We start from the raw sequence: 20,323 nt of genomic DNA, 5'->3' as shown, positions 1-20,323 counted from the left end.
TGGAGAAGAAGGAGGAAGAGGCGGGTCCGGATATGTAAAAACCTGGTCGGGTGCGTTCAGTGGGGAGCGCAGGGGCGGGGCGTGGTCTGTATGCAAATCTCGCCGGCTCGTGCACGCGCGGGGGCGTGGCTTGAATGCAAATGACGAAACTGTCGTTTCCCGAGACCCCGCCCTCGCGTCCCGCCTCGCGCCGCGTCGGCCCCGCCCCACCTATAAAAAATATCGCGCCTGCGCAGTGCGCCGAAATGAGGACTTAGTCTGTTACACAACGGCGGTGAGGCAAGGGCTACGCTCTCCCTCGCGTCTGGGCTCGGCTCCTCTCTTCGGCTCTCCTCTCTTTTCCTCTCCTCCCGCTCCGCTCGGCCTCCCGCGCCCTCCGGCATGAGCGGGGACCAGCTGCACAACGATTCCCAGGTGAGCGCCCCTTCACCGCTCCGCTCCCGGGGGACCCCCGGCCCCTCGCCAGCGAGGCCGCGGGGTCCTTACTCCCCCTCAGGGCCGGTCCTGCGGGCCCGGCTGATCCCCCCCTGCCTTACCGTCAGTGAGGGGAGACGTCCCCGGTTGCTGCCCCCTGCCTGCTTCCGCTCGGGGTGGCCCGCGCGTGTGGGGAGAGCCCTGTCAACCGGGCCTGTCCCCTCCTCGTCGTGCTGGGGCGCCCCCATCCACCGAGCACCCCCCAGCCCCGGGACCCGATGGGGGGCGATGAGGGAGAGGGAACTCGTGTGTGACCCCCCCCCCCGTGTGCGAGAAGGGGAGGGGGGCGGCTGGCCACCTTCCCTGGGCTCTCTCCCTTCTTCGGGTGGGGGGGTCACCCCGGGAGCTGTGCGGGTGCCGGGGGACGGTTCACCCTACCCCCCCACCAGCCACGGAGGGAATGAATCGTGCCGTTCTCATTTGATATTTAATTTCCCTAAAAAATGAGAATGAAGGAAAGGGGAGGGGGGGAATCCAGCGCCCACCCCTACCCCCCCAGAAGAAAAAAAAAAAAGAAAAACCAGCCCCCTCCCCAAAAAAAAAAAATTACCCCCCCCGTCGGGACGGCGTTTTTCACGGTCTCTCCCTGTCTCCTCTCCCCGCAGATCGAGGCGGATTTCCGAGCGAACGGTGAGTGTGGCCCCGGCGCTGCCCTCCCCTCGCCCGGCCGCGCCGCGCCGGCCGCGCACAGACATGGCGTCCCAGAGACTAAGTCCCGGCTCCTCGCTCACCGGCCCCATTGTTCCCATCGAGCCGCCAAAAACCCCCCTTTCCCGCCGGCTTCCGCGCCCCTCGACCCCCGCCTCCCCTAGTGGGGGCACCGCAGGCCCCCGATCCGAGCCCATCGGTTCTGCCGGGGTCCCCTTTGGGCCCCGATTCCTCCCTGGAAAGTCGCCTTGTCGACGGTCGGGACTTAGTCTCTGCGCCATTTTCTTTTTCTCCTCTCTTCTGTGTGGCTTTCTCTCCTTCTCCTCCTCCCCGAGCTGCCGGAGAGGAGCCTTCTGCAGAGGCACCGGGCGGCGATCCCCGGCCCCCAGCCCCTTCTTAACCGAGGGGAAAGCAAAGTTTTTACCTAAAATAAATCCCCAAGCCGTTTTTTTCTTTTCTTTTTTTTTTTTTTTTTTTTTTTTTTAAATCGCAGCCTCCCTCCCCCCACTGCTCCCCGTCTCTGTTCCTTTCAGGGAATCCCTCCCTTCCCCTAAAATGAAAGGTGATTGCAACATGTTGCTCTTTAAAAGCGTCTGCTGCATCCATTTTAAGATCAGTCTTATTTCTTTCCTTGCTATTTAATTGATGTAACTTTACCTTGTTGGGTGGGGCTTTTTAATTAAAATAAAACCCCACATTTAAAAAAAAAAAAAAAAAAAAAAAAAGAAAGAAAAGCAGTGTAGACAATTCCAGAAAGGTAGACAGCATCACTGCAAAAACTTTGCAAGCTAACTGTTCATTTTGTTCAGAAACATTATAGGAGTCCTGTAATTTAATATATATGTGTATATTTATACATGAATATATATACTTACATGTCTATATGTATTTATATTCATATATATACTCATATATCTTTTCTAATCAGCCTGATGGCTGCTAACTTTTTCTGATTGTTTATTCGTTTTTCTAGGAAGCAGGCTAATTGCAGTCCCCCCCCAGGTTGGTAGGTGACAAATTGAAGGGCGTAAGCAGGGTAGAGGGGAGTTGAGGACATAGCACCTACCTTTGTGTGTGTTATTGTCACTGGGATGTGTAAGGAACTCTGAGCTGTCCTCTGACTGCTGAGGTGGTAGATGACAAAAAAGGGTTGAAGATACCCGCTTGACTTATAGTTACACTGATTTTTTTAGTACGTTTTCCTGGACAATGTCCATGTGCCTGGTTGCTTTGTAGGCTTCTGCCTGTAAATATTTACAAATCTATGTTTGTGTGCACCTTTCCTTCTGTCAGTTCATTGGAATGTGGTTGTGTGTGTGCAATAGGAGCAGGCAGTAGCAAATATGCAGTTTTTGAACTTTTATTTCCATTTTAAATCTATAGTGTAGGGCTCTATGAATAATTCTTTACAGAAAAAAGGATGCAGTGGATTTCCCAAGAAGTACAGGAGGAACTCTTAAAGCAACTTAAATATGAGCGTGTATTTGAATTCTTTTAGCCTTCTTATGCTGGAAAATAGTTGCTTAAGGATCATTTTTATTTAGGGAGAAGTACTCCTTGGTAAGCTTTAGTTATGTGCTGATTTACATAGGGGAAGAGATGCATTTTTGACCTTTCCCCTCCAGCTTCCAGTGCACCTCTTAGAGGGATTTTTCTCTTCTATTGTGACCATGTGCTGTTTTATTCTTATAAGAGTTTAAGGCATACAGCAGTTTTTATTTCTACCATGTGTTGGAGGAATTCAATACAGAAACTCAAAGTAAGACACCTTGATGGAAAAACTGAATTCCTGGTAAATCAAGCCTAACCAACAAATTCATACCAGTGTGTAGGTATCTTCACCCTTTTCCTCCTGTGGTAATTATTTACGATGGTCGTGTAGCATCATTGTGACTGATAAGAGTACCTTAAAATCCAAAATCGTTTTCAGCGCTGAAAGGTGCATGTAACCCTGTTAGTCCTGTTAAGGCAATAACGCAGAATAGACACTGTCCTCTCTGACCTTGTGACCAGGGCTGATCTTCCTGAAAACCTGTCACCTCTGCTTGCTCCGAGTCTTGTTTCATCTACACAGGAGTTCTTTGCGCTTCTGTGTCGGGAATTGTTGTGCGTGGATCTGAGAACAGTGGTTCTCATTTAGACAGAGCGGTGAGTCTCGCCCTTGTATTCTTGTTTTGATCCTATTTAGCGGCAAAGATGAGGAGTGAGTGGTAGGAATCTAAGTACTTCCCAGGAGTTTAAAATTGGTTTGTACTTTGATTATTGTTAGGTAGTACTTAACAGTAGAGTCAAAGTCTCCTTGTAGGCTGCCTTTCCTCTTCACGTTAGGGTGAAGGCATGTTTTTCTGGGGGCTGGTACTGACTCATTCCAAGTGTTGAAGGTACCAGCAGTAAACATTTTTGTTAATAAAGAATGTTTTGGGTGACTTCTGGATAGTGTATCAGTATTAGGGCAGCTTAAGTACTTTGAAGCTTCCTGTTGTTGCTGGTGTTCCTGTCTGGGTGGATGGACATTCTGCCTCTTCTTGTGATCACAGAGGTTGTTGCAGCTGGAGTAAGGTGGGTGGGGGTGGATCTGCTGGCCCATTGCAGGTCACCCAGGAGCACCCTGGTTGTAGCCGAGAGCTCGGGTCTGATTACACACCCCTTCCATTGATAGCAGGGTAGCGTTAGGTATGAGGGAGGATGCCAGCAGTAAATTTGTGTTCCTGGCTATTTCTTGTCATTAAATAGCCAGATCGTTCTAAGCAAGAGTGTCCTGGGCAAATTCCAACTTGGGTAATTGCATTCCGTCTCAATATCCAGATTCTCCCTCCTGTTTAATTTGGCCATAGTGGGTATTTTTTTCACCTTAACTGTATTTTTAGTATCAGTACGTACTACAAAGAATTTTCCATGCTCAGTCCTAGCAGTGCCTGTTTGCAAACCATCCTGAGAACAATACTGTGCTGAAAGAGCAAGCCTCTTTTGCAAGTAATGTCCTCTCAGTCTTCAGCGTTGTAGAAGAGAAATGACAGTCTAAAACTGTCATTTGCAGGTAGAGCTTGGGCATTGAAAATGACCCCTTGTTCACAGATGTGAATGTAGACTCACAACTATGTACTCAGGGAGGGAATCATTCTGATTATTTTTTTTTTCCTCACTTGGAAAAATTGCAGATCACTTCAGATGTGAAATCTGTTTGGATTCTATTGAATTTTGCCTTTGAGAGCTTTGTTATTAAGGTTGAACGTAACAACCTCTTACTACTGAGGACAGTGTTGAGACTAAAAGCAATTTATCTTGACTTTCAGTTCTCCCATTGTGTTTGCAGAGCGCAGCAGATAAAAATTACTTTTGTTTGCAAAATAATCGAATTGTGTTCCAAAGCTACTAAATTCCATGCGCTCCTGTTAGTGTCTTGGCCGTTCATCAGCCTGTGATCAGAACTTGTGTGAAATCCAGAACGGTTCTCTGCAGAAAGTGAAGGCATCACCCTGAGCAGTGGATTTTTTTCCTCTGGTTGACTTGACCAGTAATGTTACGGGGCAATTTGAGGCCAGTATCACTGTCGTAACCACTACTGTATATTAACAGGAGTCAGGTGTGGATTGGATTGTCCAGCCTCATAGAGGTGGCTTCTGGAAGTCAAACACGCTTGAAGGAGGGTCTTGCTTTAGCAGTGAATTGTTTTAGGGGGTGGAAGAGAAGCCCTTGCTGCTACAGCATCTTATCACAAACTGGCAGGTTTTTTTATGTTGGCCTGAGAGCTCATATGGAACCTCTGTATGTGCCAGGGTGAAGATACAAAGGGGAGTGAGCAAGAGGGAAATTAAAATGAAATAGCAAGAGTGTTGGACAGATGCCTTCCAAGTTAAGAAATTTCAGCACGCTTTGTGTTTTGCCTTAAATTCATGGTTCGTGTGTAATAGAGCTGTGTGCGTCAAAGGTGGGGGTGATTTAAATGCTAAAAAACTGAAAAGCAACATAACAGAGATCCTTAGGAATTTTCAATGGTTGTGAAACAGTCTGTGGGAGACCAGATCTGCTCTTCCTTGTTGCTGCTGCTGTTCTGTTGGCGCCTTCTGGATGGGTGAGAGTTTCTTTGAAGGAGAGCAGGGCCACTTCTGACACAGGGCTCTGTGTACCTTAGCGCTGCGGTTAGAGCCACTGTGCTAAACAAACTTGATGAAGTTAGGAGGCTTGAAAGGAAAACTCCTGTGCTCTATTGTCAGGGCAAAACTGTCTTTTAAGTTCCCTGGGAGCATGTCCTCACCAGCACCTTTAAATGTCAAATGTTTGGCAAGGGATCCAAAATACAAAAGGTAGTTAACGGTATTTAGATGCAGATTGATATCTCCACTGAAAATTTCCTTTCCTTTTTTTTTTTTTTTTTGTGATACACGGAGATGCAAATCCTGAAGAATGTAATTTGTTCCTTCCAACACAAGCCTTGAATCACTCCCTGCCTTCGCTTCCAGACTGCAGTGCTGGGGGATGAGCTGCGTTGTCAGTGCTGCCCACAGCCTCAGAACAATACCCGCCGTAGTTTTAAGTCTGAAACCACTTAGCTTTTTTATTTTAGAAGTATTTAACGTCAGACCCCGATCACTGCAAAATTACTTAATTTTCTTTCCGCATTGATTTTCAATACCTTCACAGCAATCTATCACTGGGCTCGTAGAATGTAAGCGTAGCTTTACTATAGGAATCTTCAGATTGTTACAAGTGAGGGTACTCTGAAGTAAATAGATCATTTCTGATACCTCTCAGAAATGTAAATAAATGTATTGTTGATAAGCTGCTATTAAATATCATGTGCTGCATAAGTTATTTGCATCTATTTTCCCAGCAGCAGCCTCAGAACAGCTTTGCTAAAGACCTTGAGGTCTGTTGTGTTAATTGTTCTGACACATTCAGCATTCAGGTTAAAACTTAATGGGTGTCTTGTGGGAGTGGGGAGTTGAATGCATTTCTGTTAGCTGCGGCCAACTTTTGTTTTTGTTAAAATTCAGCAGAATTAACTAAATGTGCTGGAAGATGTGTTTCGGGGGTTAACGGCCTGTGCGCTTCCTACTTCTAGCAGATTTTCTTAAGACTTTTTTTTCTTTTACTACGGTGTTAAACGATAAATGTTATTAGCATGCTATCAGGGCTACTTTGTTTACTTTATAAAAATGACAAAAATTTAACCAGGGTTAACCAGTGTAAAAGTGTGGCTTTTTACATGGCTTCACCTAAATTAGGCACTCAGCTCATAAACATGATTGAACACAAATTCAGATCTAATTTCATTTACAACTGTGACTTCGGATATTTGTCAAATAGCGCATTGAATTCCAACCTCCTGAGTTGCGCTGTCAGCAGAAACTGCAATAATATGTAATTATAGCAAGTACTTAACATCTCATTGACTCAGATTCCTCTGTTAATGATTTCACTGGATTCCTGTTAAAGTAATACCTGCTGAAATAGCACAAGCCACTGCCCTATTAGAGAGAGGCTCTTGGTCAGATTCTTACCGGTGTTGTAAATTGCTGTAGTTCTGCTGAAATCTGACGGTGTATTTGCCTTTTTTTGCTTTTTTTTTGCCTTTTTTTTTTTTTTTTTTGTTATTGCCCTGCTGGGATGGGCTTTAATGATACAGTAACTATTTAAGAAAAGAATAATCTAACATAGAAATCAGTGCAGATTTTTTTTTTTTTTCTGTGGCTTTTCAAGATGGGATAGTTTCAAGTTTGCTTGAGCTGGTTGTGCTAATATAATTTCTCATATCCTTGTAAGACATGCAGTCATTCAGAAATATTTATTGGCTTATTAAATTGAATTGCCTTTGCAGCCACTAGTTTTATAGGAACTGCCCCAAGTTTTATAGAAAACCTCACACTCTGAAACATGGGAGCAAATTACTATTTAGCGTTATGTATTCCGCTCCTGGCTGCAGTTTTGAAAGACTGTGTCTTAGGTTTGCAAATCTGAGAGAGGATATTTGTTGTAGAAAATGGTGTTTATCACCTTGATTTTCTGGGGCTGTTTCATTTGACTGAGACAGCAGTGTATGGCAAATACGCCTGGCCGTACCTTTTTCCTGCACGACTGTCTGTTCTGAGCTGTTTAGCACTGTCAGCATTTAAATATGTACCATCATTAGATTTCAGAATGCTTCCTTCCGTTAGGAGAACAGGAGAAGGGTATGGACTTGCTGTAGTTTCAGCAGTGAGTTTGCTGCTGACCTGCTCTGCTGAAAGAACAGCTAGAAAAGCAGTTTAAAACCCAGTTCTCAGCTAGAGTAGGATTATTCCCTTTAAACAGTGTTCCAAGTTACTGCTGTTCCTTACTCTGCTATTAACTGTGCTCTGGGGAGCTCCCACCGCATGTGCTTCTGGTGGCTTCCACTGCCTGTCACTGGTTGAACACTGGAATTAATACAGTGTTGAAGTGCTGTTCTGCGCAGAGCAGAGAGTGCCTTCTCTACCGCAAGCTCCTGCTATTTCGCAGTTCAGCTGAACAAGTTGTAGTAGTGGTTTCCTGGTGTGTATGAGACTACAGTATTTTTAGTACAGCATTTGTTCAAAATGTCCTGGCTGACATAAATATTAAATAGTTCCAGTGGATTTAATCAGATTTATAGTTAGAAATATTTTCATCTTGAATGCTTGCTTTTTAAACTAATAAGCATAAGGAGTGAACTGCAGTAGTATCTTCTGGTGTCACAGTGAGAGCTAGGACATTTGGAAGGTAACATGAAAAGAAAGGGGAACTTACATTTTTATTTTTGTCATCTGCAAGGTATAAAGAGCAGTAGAAAGTTGCTGTTGGATTTAGAAATATAAGCATACATGCATATTTTCAAGTTGAAATTTGGTTTCTAAATTTGACTTCTGTAGCTACTCAGCCGATGAACAAATGAGAACTCTAGACTTGAGAATGGAAGTGGAGAGTATGGAGCTGCAGTCAGGCTTCCTGAAACGCGTTCTTTTGTAACACCTACTTCACATCAATGATTCTCGGACTTCTTTTACATAAACATAGGATTTTGTTAAACCTCAGTTTATGTTGCAGTGTCATGGGGAGTGATGATATGACATGCAGTTTTGTGCCAGTCCTTGCAATAAGCAATATTCTGGGAGATCCTCCAGCACAACAGGTGGAGATCAGACCTGATGCTTTGGGGGAAGTGGGAGATCTTGGCAATTAGTTCCCTATTAGTAGCTAATGATAGAGATGGGGTCCTGTAATGAGGAAAGATGAGTAGAAGGAGGTCAGCGGTTCAAATAAGGTTTGCCTCACAAATTTGCTAGAGTGTTATCACAAAGTTCTAGTGATGTTTTCTGTCATCTCAAGGTCTGTTTGTCTGCTGGAATTACTTACTCCGCATGAAAAAGAAGAAACGGGCAGACAGCTCTGGTGAATGCTGTGCCTGATACTGTTGCTTCACCCTGGGGAAGTTTCCCTTGTTCGTAGCTGTTACTTAAATCTCAACAGCTTCATTTGAAGATGGTCGCAGTAGTAGTCAGTGTAGACAATTAACTTGTACTGACAGCTGCTGTGCGTTTCATAACTGCCAGTTCCCAACCCGAAGGAGTCACAAGGACAGAGAGCATGGAGCGTGCTTTACTCCTGTCTTGGAAAGCTTTGGAGACAGGGGCTGGAAAATGTCTGAAATGCATATCTTGATGGGATGGGGGCAGTGCAGGCTCAAATATGGGAGGCGTAGCAGGAAAGTTAGCGTAGGTGCTTGTCATTCAGCCTCAGCAGACAATACCTCATCAAGAAAAACAACCTGTGTCTCCACCTAAAGTACGTAAATCCCTTTTTAAGTTTGATGACTGGTAACTTCTGAAATTGGGATGATTGCAGGGTAAAGAGGGACAGCATCAGGCCATTGGGAAATTGTTTTATTATAAGGTTCCTGTCGATCTTAGAGCCAAAAGTTGCTTCCCACAAAGCTTCTGATCACTAGATCTTTTTGGGTTCCTTATCGATATTTTTGACATGAATCTATTTGTTCATGTTCAGAAGCTTCCCATATGCTTTGTGCAGTTGTGAGCTGTGTGGGTGTGCATGTCTGTATTTTTATCTTATACCTTCGTCAGAGAAGGGGTTTTTTAGGGAATGTTATGAAGACAATGACTTCCTTCTCTAGCGGTATTGCAGACTGCCAAGCTTCATGGTGCCCACCAAAAGAGGAAGATGTTTCTCCTTTGTAATTCTGCCCAACATAGATGGTTGCCTGCTAAAGACAGATGGGTGTTCATGGAATTCAGTGCTGCAGCAGAGTGATTCTGCAGTTGGCTGTATCTTTCCATGACTGAAGAGAGATTGATTTCTGCCTGAGGAAAGCTTGGAGTGTACTTAGGAGCTTCACTAAAATATTTTGATCGATGTATGTAACTCATCTTTGGCTAGATCATATCTGTGTCCGTTAAAGACATGCTCTGTGGTGAAGAAACACTAGCTAAATGCCTGTTAACGTCGCATCAGCTGCACTGTACAGCTGACAGAGGCTCTTCCAGACACATGGTATTGAGCAGATAGTACAACTTTATTTGGGGGAGCAAGACACAATTCTTCATGAAGGCATAGTTCTGATTCTTCAAAATGTCCCTTTTTCTCCCATCATGCTATTTTTTAAATGATTTTCTAAAAAGACCCTGGTGACTTTTACTACTTATTGCTTGTTTTGAAATCCTAATCATTAATTTGCACAGTCTTACTGATATTTGCAGCAAGCATCTAAGACCTCAGTAGTAGAACATTTTGTTGTGTTAAGGAGTAAATGATAGGAACAAATGAAAGATGAGGCCTTGTGTTCAGTGTGGATAAGACCGCATACGTTTTGTCCTGTCTGAAACCCACTGGGCTAATGCATAAGCACTGTTTATCTGGCTGCTCTGGAATGAGTTTTACCAAATGCTTTGTGATTTCTCAAGTGTTTGGCTCATTCCATTACTCAGTGTGTACTGCACGGGATTGGAAGTTGTCTTGTTTCCATCCAAATGTCTGTCAGTTTGGCGCAGCTGGAAGATGCGTGGCAGTGTCTAAATGGAATAATTTTAAGAATTTGCAGAAAGAATTTTTTAGATGTTGAGCAGAGAAGTGGCTTTGTGGTAAAAAGTCAAGAAAATAATTAATAGGACTGGAGCAATATGGAAGTATGGATAGCTTTTTGATTTTTCCTGGCATTTGTCACTTACTCTGATCTATTGCCTAACACTGCTTCTGACACGTGAGCGTATGAACTTGTACAGTGTTATCCAGGACCTTCTTTCTTCCTTTATTTGCCACTTTTCCTCTGTACATATTTTCAAAATTTGAACAATAACGTGTTAGCTTTTCCTTTGTATGTAACGTGGAATAGATACCTGTGTTTTAGGGCCAGGGCAATGTGCTTTCATTGAACTTTTGTTGATGGCAATGTATTACTGCTCAAGGCTTACATTCCATTATTTGAACAAGGGCCAGACTTGTCAAAACAGCTGCTCATCTTCCTCTGAGGTTGCAGTTTCTTGTTTTGGAGAGGTGGCCTAAAAAGACCTTTAAGGGGAGAGACTGAGGGAAAAGTGGGCTCTCGCCTTCTGTGTTCTTTTTTCCCTTTGAAATACGTTAAGTGTCTGTTGCAGATTTTGAAGTATCTGGAGATAGAGTTGAGAAACATGTAGTGGTCTTTTAACTGAAACACAGAGCTTTCTGGAGTGAGGGTAGCACAAGTAAGAAGCTTCTGTTCTTGTGGTCTGTAAGCAGAGTTGTAAGAGGAGGAAAGTACAGGTGGTGGCAGGGGACAGACACTCCGTTACATAGCTTGTGACGTGAGCTGGTTTGGAGACCTGACAACCAGGTAGGAGGGCTGTCTTCCTTCATCTGCTCTACAGTGTACGCAAGTGGATGGAGTTCTTTCTGTCCATAGGGAGATTAGTAACTAAGTAAGGTGGCAGTTCTTATTCCAGCTTCTGGTTTTGTGTGATGCTGTCTTGCCAGCTGTCATCTGTATGGCTTGGTGCTCTGGCCAGGTGTGTGAAGGTGAAGAGAGACTCTTCTGAAGCTGAAGGCAGGAAGCGCTGGGGAAGGACATTGTTACACATACACCCTATGCCTGGGATTAAGGTCCTTTGTGCTATACATTGTTATCCTGTCCTAAGGCCGTACTTGTTTAAATAGGCAACACAGTGGGAGAAGGGGGAGTCGTACACTCTTCTCTGAGGTGGAGAAACAAGAACAGAGTGGGAGCCATTTCTTCCAGCACAGAAATAGATGTAAAGCTGTCTGTCTGGGACTAAGATTCAGTTCCAACTTGGACTTTTGTTTTTGACTTTTATTTCTCTCTCCAGCTGAAGACTGAGGTGGTGAGCAAAGAGCAGTAAAAAAAAAAAAAAAAAAAAAAAAAAGGAGCTTCTGCAGTGTTTGTATGTGTTGTAATTTTTTTCTTAAATGCAGAACTCAGGAGCTAAAGTGTGCCTTTTTTTCTCTGGTACTAAATTATTTCACAAATACTAAAATGTTGCGTGCTGGGTTACGCAATTAGCGAAATAACAGGATTTACAGCGAGAGATCAGTGGTTTCCTGGTCTGTATGCGAGGTTCCGGTATGAAGTACTTCACAGGTGAGTCTCTTGCACTATAAATGCCACCTTGGTGTGAGCATCTCCTAACTGTGCCTTGAGCAATAGGAAGAGCGTATTATGTCTTCTGCCAGTTTATGAATGTTAGCGAGTGTGTGAGTAAGGTCAATTATTGGAGAGATAAAACGGCTGGGATGGGCAGGTAGCAGTTTTAACTTGCCTGAGAAGGTACACTTACAAGTTAGACGAGCCCTCTCCACTTTAATCCAGCCTTTTGGGAGACTGGAAGCAGGAACTCTGTGGATCCGTGTGAGGATATGATTCATTCCACGCAAGCAGCATGTACAAAATGGAGGGATGGAGTAGAACTAGTGACGTACTCTGAGGTTTGTGCTCTAGACTTAACGACCACCAGATGGGGAATAAAAGGCTGCTTGCTCTTCTCTTGAGGACTGAGAATGTCATTGAGACTTAAAATGTGCTGTATCTGTTGTAATGACTCTTGCGCACAGGAAACCCCTTTATGTGTGGATCAGAGTAAGCTTTCCTTACTGTTTTTTTCCCTTGATGCTTAGTTTTTAGCATTGGTTTTTGACTGAAGATCAGGTTCCTTCACTTCAGTAACAGTGCACCTCAGAGATAAAAGTCTTGAGCACTTTCTGGCAGTAGAAAAAGGTGCAAATTGTGTTCAAGTACACAATTGTAAATTGCCAGGTCCACGTCCGTAGGCAGTAGGTTCGTGTGAACACAAATACAATGCAAGAGATGAACTCTTAACAGCAGTGACCTCCATTCGCTCCTGCAGTGTTGCCCAGTCCTGTTACTGGTGTCATCTTGATCCATCTTTATAGTAAACAAACACTGGCACAAATCAGAGTCAGGATATCAGTGCTCTTAACTCTTGCAAGTTGTCGTTCTGGAGCTGTATAGGTGTCTGGGTTACTTCGTCTTGCTCCAGCAGTTTGGTACATCTCTCCAGGATACCTTTGGACATGAATATGGATAATATGCTTTTTTCAAAAGCCTTTTCCACTTTTGCTTCTTACATCTTCCTGTGTTCTTCCTATTCCAAAGCCAGGAAGCCTCTCAGAGGAGCTAGCATCTTGTCTGAGTCATAATATCATAGCTGTGCATGTCACCTGCACTTCATTAGGGAAGCATAAGCAAGCTGTCCTTGAAATACCTGTTTTTATGAGTAGGTACAGCCCTCTAATTTAAAATATGCTGCTCTCTGGAGTTAGGTAGCTGTCATAAACAATATTTTCTTTTATCATCAAGTAGGCTTATTCAGCATCACTTGTATCTAAAGGAAGAAGCTTCTTTCTAGGTTTTAGACTGTTCTAATCATCTAGATATGAAGAGGAAAGTACAGCTTGGCACTGGATGTTCTACATTTGGCTGCTTTAGTTGTCAGCATGTGGTCTTGGGAGAGCCTCGCACAGTGTAGATTTGTTTGTCCCAGTCCGTAGCTTGCCTTGCAGTGGATGGAGGCTGCAGCTAGGAGTAAGCTGGCTATGCCAGTAATTTAATTCTTAAATTGAATCTTAGGCAAAAGACAGAAGCACTTAAATTGATGAGTCCATCAGTTTGTTGTTTTGTAAATGAAGCTGTCATTCTTCAGCTTTTTCAAGCATTGCGTTCTGTGTCTAACATGTTTGCCCCTTCCCTCCTGGCCAGCCCTGTTGTTGAGACTCTTGTCCAGTGATGCATAATCTTCTGTTTATGGTTTTGCTGTTCATCACTGTCCAAGTGTCAACTCATCTGTGTAAAGGAAAAAGTGAATTTATCATTGAACCATAGCCTGAGTTAAAATATTTTGTCTTCCTCTGTGTTCATGAGTAGGCCTCTCTTACAGCACTCACCTGGTACAATATTTGACCCTTTCAGGAATCTGGTAGGGTTGGGTTTCAATTTTTTTTTTTCCCGAAGCTGCTAGTGCAGTCTTCGCACACCAACTGAATGTGGTCTGTATGCGGTTTAGCAAACAGGTTGTGTTTTGTGTTGACAGCAGGGATGGCTAGTTCAGAAGGTGGGTTGGAACTCCCAGGAACCGATCTGTGCCTGGGGTTTCCCCATAGCTCATCGGTATACTGGTTAGAATGAGAAACAATGCTGATGTTCTGGCCACAATAGAATCATAGTATCATTTTGGTTGGAAGAGATCATTAAGATCATCAAGTCCAACAGTTAACCCAGCACTGCCAAGTTACCACTAAACCATGTCTCTCAGCCCTACATCTATGCATCTTTTAAATACCTCCTTTGATGGTGACTCAACCACTTCCCTGGGCAGCCTGTTTCCGTGCTTGATAACCTGGCCAGTTTCTCCAGGAGAATGCTATGGGAAATGGTGTTGAAGGCTTTACTAAAGTCTAGGTGGACAACATCCACAGCCTTTCCCTCGTCCACTGAGCTCGTCACCTTGTCATAGAAGGAGATCAGGTTTGTCAAGCAGGACCTGCCTTTCATAAACCCATGCTCACTGTGCCTGATCACCTGGTTGTCCTTGTCTGTGCCACGTAGGACTGCTGAGAAATGATGGAAAGTGGCTTGGTGAGCACTTCTGCCAGCCCCCTTGGCACCCTCGGGTGCATCCCATCCTGCCCCATAGGTTGTGTGCATCTAAGTGGTGTAACAGCTCGTTAACCATTTCCCTTTGGATTATGGGGGGGTTCATTCTGTTCCCCATCCAGTTTGTTGTCCAGCTCAGGGGGCTGGGGACCCAGAGAACAACTGGTCTTACTATTAAAGACTGAGGCAAAGAAGGCATAAAGTACCTCAGCCATTTCCAAAGGATCAGGAGATTTACTAAGTCTTTGTGTACTGAAGTTAAAGTGTATGTTTTTAAACGGATTCCTTTATAGAGAATGAAGCTGTAGAGCATTGTTTTGTGAAATAAAAGTCCCCTGTAGCTGTATTTCACAAGAACATGAAACAGTGCTCAAAACAGATGTGAGCCTCATTTGTTAATGGCAGAATTATTTTGTTTTTAATTTAAGTTCTTGTGCCTTTTCTCCCTTTCTGTAAATACCCCACCCATCCACTCAGGCACAGGAGCCTCATGCTCAGACTCTAATCAAGACTAAGAAACCTTAAATCCCAAAGGGAACTCCTTAGCAGGTTGTTCAAGGAGTCCTTTTTGCATAACATCAGTGTGTTTGTGTTTTGGGAGGGCCTTTGAGCTGGGGAAGGGAACACTTCTCAGTTGAGTTTTTATAGAGAAGTCCTAGGGAAGAAGTCTACTGACTTGCATATGGCAAATATTTACTTTTTAAATGGAGCTGAAATAAATTGCCATTTGATTTAATTTTTTAATTTTTTTTTCCTAATCTGAGTTTTTATAGTGGTTTTTTTTGTTTGTTTGTTTGTTTGTTTGTCTTTATTAACAGTTTAATCGCAGCAGAGCTCTGGAATTAGTCTTTGGTGATTAGCTCTATAGGAGAACTGAGTCAAAGAAGCCCTCACTTCAGTTGTTTTCCCCCAGTACTGAAAAAAAGTATTAAAAACAAATAAATAATTGTAGTACATGGGCTCCTAACAAGTATAATTGGTGACTTTTATCATAGTTGCTTCAGGGACTGGAAAGAAAAGTTTTCCACTAGTTTTCAGTTCAGACAAGATCTGGTAATCAGAAGGACTTTCCTCTAAGTATCCATAAAGCAAATTTGTGTCGTTTTTAGGTTTCTCATAGGTCTCTTATTTCCATGTTCTGACGTTGGTGTCATTTGGCCAGTTCTCCATCCTGTCAGCTATTTCTTAAATCTTCTCTGTCTCCTCCCCATCACTGCCAGGTATCCATACCAGTATACTGCCGGTATATTAGGCAGTGTGGTTAGCACTTTGCTAACTGCAAGTGTGTGATTTCCCAGATCCTGTGATCCAAAGGGGTTTATTTACGTACAAAATTAAATTCAGATCAAATCCCTTGAGGAGATTGGTACACCAAAAAGGTGTCAGTACAGAAATAAGTTGTCAAGTATCTTTGTACACCGAGAGTCAGATGATGTTTCTTTCTTCCCTGTAGGTCACTACAATTTTCCTTTGCGCTTAATCAAGCCGGAATTACTCTTGTGTGTCAGATGGGGCTGTAGTTCATAAAGCAACTTCTGATGCACTCCTTGGTGGAACAAATGCTGGATTTGACTCTAACTGCACACTTTAAATGGTAGCAAAGTTAGATTTTTCTCAGAATGTGCTGCTTGGTATTGGCAAATTGTCTCCCTGTTTGGCTTGTCTGTGGTTATTGCTTTCACTTAAAAATAAATAAATAAATTGTAGTTTCTCTGTCAGGGTAGCTCTTACTGTACAGTGCTAGCAGACAGGATTCCAGTACTTGTCAGTGACTATAGGGGCAGAAGGTATCTTGCTGTCTCAATGTAACTGGTACTTTAAAGTATCTTATTGCAAAAACCTACGTTGAACTGTTTTTCTGGTTGTAGATCCTTTCTTGAGCCAAGACTGCTAGCTGTTTCACCTCTTAGAGATGTAAACAAATGTCCTTAGGAAATCGGATTGAATTTATACCACCTCCAACAAATTTGGGGTATTTAATACACCCTCACTAGAAGAGAAACATTATTGCTACAAGCTGTTACTTAACTTTCAATTTTATTATGCCCCTTTCTCCAGGAGTGGTCCTATCCGTGCAGCTTCGTTTTGGAGATGGCATGTGGAGTTCAGTCTCTCATGTCATTTACTAATTTTCAGAATAGGTTATTCATATAAATTCTATCTTATGGTATTAGGGCTACTTGTCACTTAGTTTTCCCACTTACAGGCTTTACTCAGTACTACCACAATCATTAATGTAAACTTAAGGCTCTGGTGTTTCAGTATCGGTGTGTTTTTACATCTGATTGTATCAAGTAAAAGGATCACTGGTTGCAGTGGTGATCACAGGAAAAAGAGGAAGTTTTTTCTTGTCTGCTGGGGCCTGGAGTACAGGAAGTAAGATAATTACTAGTTGTAAAGCAGATCCAAGTTCAAAAATAAATTGGTGCACTTTAGAACTTGCAAAATAGCATCATTGAAATGCGTGCAAACTGGGACCAGTTAAATGTATTATGCTATTGGGGTTTTGGAAACCACTAGGGCTGCTGTGCTCTTTTGGGTAAAGCAGAACTTACTCTGGAGAGCGTGATGGTGGCTTTCTGCTGCTGGGCACCTGGGTGGCACTTTCACTCCCAGAAGTGGCTTTGTCTGCCACAGGTTTGAAATACTGGGAGGAGGAGGAGGAGAGGAGGGGACAGCACAGCCGCTGCTCTGGGCTCTGCGGAGGAGTGAACCACTCAATTAGCTGGAGTGGCCACAGCTTTCAAGGTGCTATTACTCCTTCATGTAAAATTCATAATAAATTTTAACAGATCTATTGATTTGACTCTAGTAAGAATCGTAATAATCTTTTAAAAATTTTGTCTCAACATACATAAAACTGGCAGCCAAGAAACTTTTAAAAATAGTTTTTCCTAGCCCTACAGTTGAATCATTCAGGAATAAATTATCAGATTGTAAATAGTCTTAGATGTTCTGCTTGTTTCCTTTGCCTATTTCTGTTGTCGAATAATCAAGTGGAAAGAAATATTTCTTATTTTTTCCTTTGGAATACTCCTGAAAATGAGCTACATAACTTGTTTTTCTCATTTTGGGTTATAATAGAGAGGAATAACAAAGTCTTAAATCCTTATGGTTGCTTCTGTAGTGCTCTCTTTTTTTAAGCATGTTTCTAACCCTCTCACCAACCAACCTCTTAAAATATTTAAATAATGTTAGGTTTTGTGTTCAGAAAACTTGAAGACTAGAGAGTGTGATCATGTTGCAGTAGTTGCAAAGCAGAACCTCTGATATGATGGAAATAATTTGTTAAGCACTTGGAGTTTGAAGTGCAGTGATAAACGAACTTTTGATGACTCTGCACCTGCAGCATATTTTCTTCAGTTTAAACAGCCCATTTAGTGACTATGATAGTGGAAGCCATTTGAAAGCTGAAAAAGAAAGCTAACTTTTCATACCTAGTTATTTCTGCATTAGGGGCTACTATGGACTACCCTTAAAATTGAGAAAAGAGGTAACCAGAAGCAATTGGTTGAGTTCAATCTACAAGGATTATACTTGTTTTCTTTCAGTGGACTATAGATGTGAAACAAATTCAGTAAGTGTTGTTTTCCCCTTCATACGTCTCATTCAAGGCAGTTGTGAGTTTTGCATAAGGTGGAATCTGAAAATATTGGCTGTGCATTTGATAAAATTCTGATTCCCATGCAAAGATACAAGACATTGGTAAAAAAAAAAAAAACAAAAAACAACAAAAAAAAACTAAAAAAAACAACCCAGCAAAAAGCCTCAACAAACTGATAATATATTGTGTGGAGCTTTTTTTAATTGAAAAGGTTAGGAGTTTATTATGCATAATAAAGTAACCACAGCATGTTATCCTGGATTAACAGGTTACATTTTATATTCAGGTATCTGTATCACTGTGATTTAACAGTTGCCAGCTAGTGAGACCTGACCTGGATTTAACAAAATAAAAAGATTGCAGGTGCATGAGATTAAAATCAATGATTTAAGTAACATTTTGTGTCTTCTGATGTAAATTGAAGACTTCCAGAGGAATTTGGTGCACCGTATCTAGGAGCTGTACTTAGTAGTCATTTAAGTACTGCAATCATAGCCTTATTTAAAACTCACTTTTAAAGCTACTGTGACCCACACCGCTGTGGTGATGCTTCTTTCTTTGTCCTCTATCCCTTCCTTTCGGAAGCCTCAGGAGTACAGTTGGAAGTGCAGAAATCTCAGCTGTCATTAAACGTTTACCTTTTGCTTACTTTCTTGTGTATTTTAGCTGGAATCAGGTTTCTTCTTGTGTGCTAATTGTGGCAATGTCCCCTTAAGGCAGGGGAATTGCATTCCCTCCCTTGTCTTGAGAGTGGGACTTGTGGCAAAGTTGACTCTGGTGATAAGACACTTGCAGACAACCGTTGAAATTGGCCTGTACGGGTGAGCGATTGCTTAACTCACCTGCAATGGGAACAGAGGTGAAATCGGGCTGTATCCATCCAGTGCAGACCTGTACTTGAAAGAAATGACTGTAGATAGGGGAAAAAACATCAACACAGCCGCTGGAATCAGTGTGGGAGTTGCTCCTACAGTAAGGAACCAGCTTGAGTGTGATAAAAGTAATATAAGTGCCTGGTCTTCTGAAACAAACTTGTTGTAAGACTTTGGCCATGCTTTCTTCCATCAGCTCAGCTTACTACACATGATATTAAACAAGTAGTAGGAGAACCATCTGACTCCAGCACGTGAAACAGTGGTAATATATGGCAGAGGTGATTTTAAGCTTATACCAACTACTTTTCTGTCCTACAGACTCAATTTATACTGTAGTACCGAGGATTGCAGAGGCCTTATGTTGTTCTCAAGGCTGCTACCTCTTCGAGTTGTTCCTCCCTACAGCAAGCAGGAGGCCAGCACTGGCCAAAGCCACATTGTGTTGTCAAGGGATGGTTAATAAAAGGCTTTGAACAAATGCCATTAGAGCCTCTCCTCTGAGGATACTGAGCACAGCTTGTACTGCTCCCATGTGTATAAACTGTGTGTGATCCTGACTGCTGACAGGAGGCTGGGCATTGACTGCTGCAGGAGAAGGATTTCCATGCAGCTGCTTTTTTTTTTTTTTTTTTTTATATTCTGTAAAATTTTTGCTTGGGGGGAGCCTTTGTTGTGGGTCAAACACGCCAGCCCTGTCCTCGTGTGGTGTCGGTGTGAATACAGGCTCTGTGCGAGTTACTGGTGAGATGTCTCTCCTGCACTGAGGAAGCGTCAGGATTTCAGGGAGTCTTTACAAATTTCCTCTTTTTAGTGAATCCAAAAATGTTAGTGATTTACAAAGCCAGCAAGTGAAAATGTTTTTCTAGTTGACATCATTGCAGTGTAATTATTCCTGACAACACAGCAATTTTCCTGTTGGCTAGTGAAGTGCTTAGAACTGAAACTTTTCTTCTTATGCCCCTAAATAATATCAGTCTCTTTATTGATATAGCTGAAGTTTCTATTATCCTCTCTAAGGACTAAGAATTATCGTTGTTTCCCCCTATTTTCTCCCGATTCACCTGTCTTGAAAGTTTGCATGCAGTAAGCAGCTGTTGAATTCGCATCACAAATTGGGTTGTTTGCACCTTTCTAATGATGGTATAAAGAGCAGTTGGAGGCGGAAAAACCTTCTGGTAGGGGCACTGACTCAGTCTACGGATGGAATACGGTACACAGAGTTCTCTGCCTGCCGTGTGAATTTGTCACAGATTGCACCAAAAGATTTTCTTTGCTCTTGACCCAGTCTGCTGAAGGAACTCTCAAAGTTGTTCCCCGGGCGATTCTTTGTCAAAAATCTGCAGAAGATGATTCAGCCCCAGCTACCTGTGAGGGCCGATGCAGGCGGGAGCCGGCACTGTGCTCCTTGCTTAAGGTTTAGGCTCAATTTGTATTCTACAGCTGAGCGTAAACTGGGGTTCTCTGAGCTGTGAAGCAGACACAGAGGAAAAGTGTCTGTGGTGTAACGGCGCTCGGTGGCTCAGCAGCAGTGAGTATTTCCATCCACATCCTTTATGAGAGGGGATTGCTGAGGAGCAATGTGTTGTCCCACAAATTCTGCAGCCCGAATTGCCA

The 20,323-nt window shown here is 42.9% G+C and overlaps 1 protein-coding gene across 2 annotated transcripts in view; it reads left to right on the top strand.

Moving 5' to 3' along the window:
- Window positions 1-242: 242 nt before the first annotated feature.
- TOP1 (DNA topoisomerase I) overlaps window positions 243-20,323 on the top strand; it is a 71,875-nt gene continuing 51,794 nt past the window's right edge. Inside the window, exons 1-2 of one of the 2 annotated variants that reach the window (XM_074157433.1) lie at window positions 243-414; window positions 1,080-1,104. In XM_074157433.1, coding sequence (XP_074013534.1) covers window positions 382-414; window positions 1,080-1,104 — 58 coding nt within the window. In that variant the 5' untranslated portion in view covers window positions 243-381. The remainder of the gene's footprint in view (window positions 415-1,079; window positions 1,105-20,323) is intronic. The other variant, XM_074157434.1, reaches the window with a different exon arrangement.

The sequence above is a fragment of the Numenius arquata genome, chromosome 12 (genome assembly GCF_964106895.1).
Source record: "Numenius arquata chromosome 12, bNumArq3.hap1.1, whole genome shotgun sequence".
In the NCBI taxonomy this organism is placed as follows: domain Eukaryota; kingdom Metazoa; phylum Chordata; class Aves; order Charadriiformes; family Scolopacidae; genus Numenius; species Numenius arquata.
Note: the sequence above shows the minus strand (reverse complement) of the source record. Positions and strands in the feature narration are given on the sequence as shown.